The sequence below is a fragment of the Pelophylax lessonae genome (assembly GCF_965119305.1).
Source record: "Pelophylax lessonae genome assembly, chromosome: 7".
Lineage (NCBI taxonomy): Eukaryota > Metazoa > Chordata > Amphibia > Anura > Ranidae > Pelophylax > Pelophylax lessonae.
In genome coordinates, this window is record NC_138774.1 from 301,173,501 (window position 1) to 301,179,812 (window position 6,312).

Sequence of the window (6,312 nt, forward strand, 5' to 3'; positions counted from 1 at the left end):
GATGATATCTGCGGAGGGAATGGAGAAGTCGGGATGATATCTGCTGAGGGAATGGAGAAGTCGGGATGATATCTGCGGAGGGAATGGAGAAGTCGGGATGATATCTGCGGAGGGAATGGAGAAGTCGGGATGATATCTGCGGAGGGAATGGGGAAGTCGGGATGATATATGTAGAGGGAATGGAGAAGTCGGGATGATATCTGCGGAGGGAATGGAGGAGAAGTCGTGATGATATCTGCTGAGGGAATGGAGAAGTCGGGATGAGATCTGCGGAGGGAATGGAGAAGTCAGGATGATATCTGCGGAGGGAATGGGGAAGTCGGGATGATATCTGCGGAGGGAATGGAGAAGTCGGGATGATATCTGCAGAGGGAATGGAGAAGTCGGGATGAGATCTGCGGAGGGAATGGAGAAGTCGGGATGATATCTGCGGAGGGAATGGAGAAGTCGGGATGATATCTCCGGAGGTAATGGAGAAGTCGGGATGATATCTGCGGAGGGAATGGGGAAGTCGGGATGATATCTGCGGAGGGAATGGAGAAGTCGGGATGGATGATATCTGCAGAGGGAATGGAGAAGTCGGGATGATATCTGCGGAGGGAATGGAGAAGTCGGGATGAGATCTGCGGAGGGAATGGAGAAGTCGGGATGATATCTGCGGAGGGAATGGAGAAGCCGGGATGATATCTGCGGAGGGAATGGAGAAGCCGGGATGATATCTGCGGAGGGAATGGAGAAGTCGGGATGAGATCTGCGGAGGGAATGGAGAAGTCGGGATGAGATCTGCGGAGGGAATGGAGAAGTCGGGATGATATCTGCGGAGGGAATGGAGAAGTCGGGATGATATCTGCGGAGGGAATGGAGAAGTCGGGATGATATCTGCGGAGGGAATGGAGAATTCGGGATGATATCTGCGGAGGGAATGGAGAAGTCGGGATGATATCTGCTGAGGGAATGGAGAAGTCGGGATATCTGCTGAGGGAATGGAGAAGTCGGGATGATATCTGCTGAGGGAATGGAGAAGACGGGATGATATCTGCTGAGGGAATGGAGAAGTCGGGATGATATCTGCTGAGGGAATGGAGAAGTCGGGATGATATCTGCTGAGGGAATGGAGAAGTCGGGATGATATCTGCGGAGGGAATGGAGAAGTCGGGATGATATCTGCAGAGGGAATGGAGAAGTCGGGATGATATCTGCGGAGGGAATGGGGAAGTCGGGATGATATATGTAGAGGGAATGGAGAAGTCGGGATGATATCTGCGGAGGGAATGGAGGAGAAGTCGTGATGATATCTGCTGAGGGAATGGAGAAGTCGGGATGATATCTGCGGAGGGAATGGAGAAGTCAGGATGAGATCTGCGGAGGGAATGGAGAAGTCAGGATGATATCTCCGGAGGTAATGGAGAAGTCGGGATGATATCTGCGGAGGGAATGGAGAAGTCGGGATGGATGATATCTGCAGAGGGAATGGAGAAGTCGGGATGATATCTGCAGAGGGAATAGAGGAGTCGGGATGATATCTGCGGAGGGAATGGAGAAGACGGGATGAGATCTGCGGAGGGAATGGAGAAGTCGGGATGATATCTGCGGAGGGAATAGAGAAGTCGGGATGATATCTGCGGAGGGAATGGAGAAGTCGGGATGATATCTGCGGAGGGAATGGAGGAGAAGTCGTGATGATATCTGCGGAGGGAATGGAGAAGTCGGGATGATATATGTAGAGGGAATAGAGAAGTCGGGATGATATCTGCGGAGGGAATGGAGAAGTCGGGATGAGATCTGTGGAGGGAATGGAGAAGTCGGGATGAGATCTGCGGAGGGAATGGAGAAGTCGGGATGAGATCTGCGGAGGGAATGGAGAAGTCGGGATGATATCTGCGGAGGGAATGGAGAAGTCGGGATGATATCTGCTGAGGGAATGGAGAAGTCGGGATGATATCTCCGGAGGGAATGGAGAAGTCGGGATGATATCTGCAGAAGGAATAGAGAAGTCGGGGTGATATCTGCTGAGGGAATGGAGAAGTCGGGATGATATCTGCAGAAGGAATAGAGAAGTCGGGATGATATATGTAGAGGGAATGGAGAAGTCGGGATGATATCTGCTGAGGGAATGGAGAAGTCGGGATGATATCTCCGGAGGGAATGGAGAAGTCGGGATGATATCTGCAGAAGGAATAGAGAAGTCGGGGTGATATCTGCTGAGGGAATGGAGAAGTCGGGATGATATCTGCAGAAGGAATAGAGAAGTCGGGATGATATATGTAGAGGGAATGGAGAAGTCGGGATGATATCTGCTGAGGGAATGGAGAAGTCGGGATGATATCTCCGGAGGGAATAGAGAAGTCGGGATGATATATGTAGAGGGAATGGAGAAGTCGGGATGATATCTGCAGAAGGAATAGAGAAGTCGGGATGATATATGTAGAGGGAATGGAGAAGTCGGGATGATATATGTAGAGGGAATGGAGAAGTCGGGATGATATCTGCAGAAGGAATAGAGAAGTCGGGATGATATATGTAGAGGGAATAGGAAAGTCGGGATGATATATGTAGAGGGAATGGAGAAGTCGGGATGATATCTGCTGAGGGAATGGAGAAGTCGGGATGATATCTCCGGAGGGAATGGAGAAGTCGGGATGATATCTGCTGAGGGAATGGAGAAGTTGGGATGATATCTGCTGAGGGAATGGAGAAGTTGGGATGATATCTGCTGAGGGAATGGAGAAGTTGGGATGATATCTGCTGAGGGAATGGAGAAGTTGGGATGATATCTGTAGAGGGAATGGAGAAGTCGGGATGATATATGTAGAGGGAATAGGAAAGTCGGGATGATATCTGCTGAGGGAATGGAGAAGTCGGGATGATATCTGCTGAGGGAATGGAGAAGTCGGGATGATATCTCCGGAGGGAATGGAGAAGTCGGGATGATATCTGCTGAGGGAATGGAGAAGTCGGGATGATATATGTAGAGGGAATGGAGAAGTCGGGATGATATATGTAGAGGGAATGGAGAAGTCGGGATGATATATGTAGAGGGAATGGAGAAGTCGGGATGATATCTGCGGAGGGAATGGAGAAGTCGGGATGATATCTGTAGAGGGAATGGAGAAGTCGGGATGATATATGTAGAGGGAATGGAGAAGTCGGGATGATATCTGCAGAAGGAATAGAGAAGTCGGGATGATATATGTAGAGGGAATAGGGAAGTCGGGATGATATCTGCTGAGGGAATGGAGAAGTCGGGATGATATCTCCGGAGGGAATGGAGAAGTCGGGATGATATCTGCAGAAGGAATAGAGAAGTCGGGATGATATCTGCGGAGGGAATGGAGAAGTCGGGATGATATCTGTAGAGGGAATGGGGAAGTCGGGATGATATCTCCGGAGGGAATGGAGAAGTCGGGATGATATCTGCAGAAGGAATGGAGAAGTCGGGATGATATCTGTAGAGGGAATGGGGAAGTCGGGATGATATCTCCGGAGGGAATGGAGAAGTCGGGATGATATCTGCAGAAGGAATGGAGAAGTCGGGATGATATCTGTAGAGGGAATGGAGAAGTCGGGATGATATCTGCGGAGGGAATGGAGAAGTCGGGATGATATCTGCAGAAGGAATGGAGAAGTCGGGATGATATCTGTAGAAGGAATGGAGAAGTCGGGATGATATCTGTAGAGGGAATGGGGAAGTCGGGAACGCTGCGCGGGGCGGGGCTATGCTGTCACCAGCAGAGGATTAGAGCGGCTGACCGACCACCAACACATGGCCACACAACCCTCTTCTTGACAGACGACGCTCACAACAAGCAGCCGACACTTGTGACGTGCACAGGGAGGAGAGACTCTGAAATTCCACAGCTCGCTGGATGTATATTTAGAAGAAAAAATACTCTAAAAATAACAAGTAATACACAAGGGGGAGGGGGCTTCACACAGCAGCTATGAGAGGCCGGGGGCTGCAGCACAGACACACAGACCCCCCAGGACACAGGCAGAGGCGACTCTTCAGGGATTACCGGCAATCTTCAGACATCGGTAAGGACCTAGGACAACCTTCTTGAGGATATGGTGGTGATTAACGTTCAATGTTCTTCATTACCTCCTGACTTTTGTTTTTACTCCCCCCCCCCCCAGGGTAATATGTGACCGACGCTCAAATGGGAGACTGGAACTTGTTGGGGAAACTTTTGGAAAAGGCGCAAGAACATTCAACGGTTGTGGGCAAAGTCTGGCTGACGGTCCTCTTTATTTTCCGGATCCTGGTCTTGGGGTCGGCAGCGGAGAAAGTCTGGGGGGACGAGCAGTCCGGCTTCACCTGTGACACCAAGCAGCCCGGTTGTCAGAATGTGTGCTACGACAGAACGTTCCCCATTTCACACATTCGATTTTGGGTGCTGCAGATCATTTTTGTGTCGACACCGACGCTGATCTACCTGGGACACATTCTGCACCTCGTGCGATTAGAGGAGAAGCAGAAGCAAAAGGAGAAGATACGGCAAAGCAAGGGAGATCCTCAGAGTGACAAACAGCTGCTCCTTGAACCTCTGAAAGCCTCCAAACCCTCCGTCAAGGATGAGATGGGCAAGGTACGGCTGCGCGGGGCCCTCCTGCGGACTTACGTCTTCAATGTCCTCTTCAAGACTTTGTTTGAGGTGGGGTTCATCTTGGCACAGTACTTCCTGTATGGATTTCAGCTGCAGCCGCTCTACACGTGCAGCCGCTGGCCTTGCCCCAACACCGTCAACTGTTACATCTCCCGCCCCACAGAAAAGACCATATTTATTTTATTTATGCTGGCCGTGGCTTGCTTGTCTTTGCTGCTTAACTTGATTGAAATTTATTATTTGGGATTCAAAAAATGCAGACAGGGCCTGACGGGGTCCCACTGTGAACCGGTGCCAAAATTACCGGCCAAGACAGGAACTATCACCCATACTCATATCATACCTCATTTTACCCACTACAGTCCTCCGGAGAAAGGGTCCAGCTTCAACAGCTCCCTGCCCTTCCCCCTCTCCCCCAGCAAGAACCCAACATCTGCTATAGACAGCAGCCAGGCTGCCTGGATACAGAACCGAGAGAACCAAGCCGTGGAACGCAACGGTATCGGTGACCTGAACGTAGCGTCAGAGAGCGGAAGTGACCTAGAACAACACGAGCGCCAAAGGCTACCAAGCCGGAACAGCAGGCAGAGTAGTACCAGATCACGGCCTGGGGTTCTCGCAGTGTGATGGGGTGCTGGGAACATAGACAGTCGCACCAGATCCTGGCTTGTGGTCTTTGCGGTGTGATGGGGTACTGGGGACATGGACAGTCGCACCAGATCACGACTTGAGGTCCTTACAGTGTGATGGGGTGCTAGGGACATGGACAGGAGCAGTATCACTAGATCACGGCCTGGGGTTCTCACATTGTGATGGGGTGTTGGGGACATGGACAGTCGTACCAGATCATGGCCTGGAGATTTCACAGCCTGGGGTTCCCACAGTGTGACAAGGGACTGGGTTTGGTTTTGGCTGTGTTGGGGACTTGGAGGTAGGTCCAGATCATGGCTCAAGGTTCTCACAGTGCGATGGGGACATGGACAGGGGAAGTAGCACCAGATCGTGCACCACAGCTCCCACTGTGTAATGTGTGGGGGACATGGGCAGTAGAACCAGATCCTGGCTTGGGGTTCTTGATGTGTGATGGGGTACTGGGTACATAGACATAGTAAGTAGCACCAGATCACCGTCTTGGGTATATGCGGTGTTATGTGTTGGGGACATGGACAGTAACACCATATCATGGCTCGGGGTTCTCACTGTGTGATAGAGACATGATCATGGTCCACAGTACCTGCTGTGTTAGTTATATGTTGGGGACAGGGAAAGTAGCACCAGATTTTGGCTCAGGTTTCTCGTTGTGTGATGACGTGCTGGGGATGTGGACAGGGAAAGTAGCACCAGATCACAGTCTAGGGTTCATAATGTGTGGGGACATGGACAGTAGCACCCGACCCTGGCTCAGGGTTTTCGCTGTGCGATTTGTGGGGATATGGTCAGTAACACCAGATGCTGGCTCGGGGATCTCAGGGTGTGATGAGGTGGTGGGGACATGGACAGGGGAAGTAGCACCAGATAAGTCTGGGGTTTTCACTGTGATGAGGTGGTGGGGACATGGACAGGGGAAATAGCACCAGGTAAGTCTGGGGTACTCACTGTGTGACGTATGGGGACATGGATAGTAACATCAGATCAGGGCTTGGGGTTCTCGCTGTGTGATGGGGTGTAAGGGACATGGACAGGGGAAGTAACACAAGATAAGTCTGGG

The 6,312-nt window shown here is 51.1% G+C and overlaps 1 protein-coding gene across 2 annotated transcripts; it reads left to right on the forward strand.

Annotated features, from left to right (window-relative positions):
- The first annotated feature begins 3,918 nt into the window (after positions 1-3,918).
- On the forward strand, positions 3,919-5,402 carry LOC309559376 (gap junction alpha-3 protein-like). 2 transcript variants are annotated; one of them, XM_082262635.1, is made up of 3 exons: positions 3,919-4,035; positions 4,135-5,216; positions 5,337-5,402. In XM_082262635.1, exons 2-3 carry the CDS (start codon positions 4,158-4,160, stop codon positions 5,349-5,351), a joined length of 1,074 nt encoding a protein of 357 aa, XP_082118761.1. In that variant the 5' UTR covers positions 3,919-4,035; positions 4,135-4,157; the 3' UTR covers positions 5,352-5,402. The 2 variants fall into 2 exon arrangements, with proteins under 2 accessions (XP_082118761.1, XP_082118760.1); XM_082262634.1 differs by having other exon boundaries at positions 4,135-5,390.
- The last annotated feature ends 910 nt before the right edge of the window (positions 5,403-6,312 follow it).

Coding starts and splice junctions, on each gene's coding strand:
- LOC309559376 (XM_082262635.1), top strand. CDS start 4,158: ATGGGAGACTGGAACTTGTTGGGGAAACTTTTGGAAAAGGCGCAAGAA.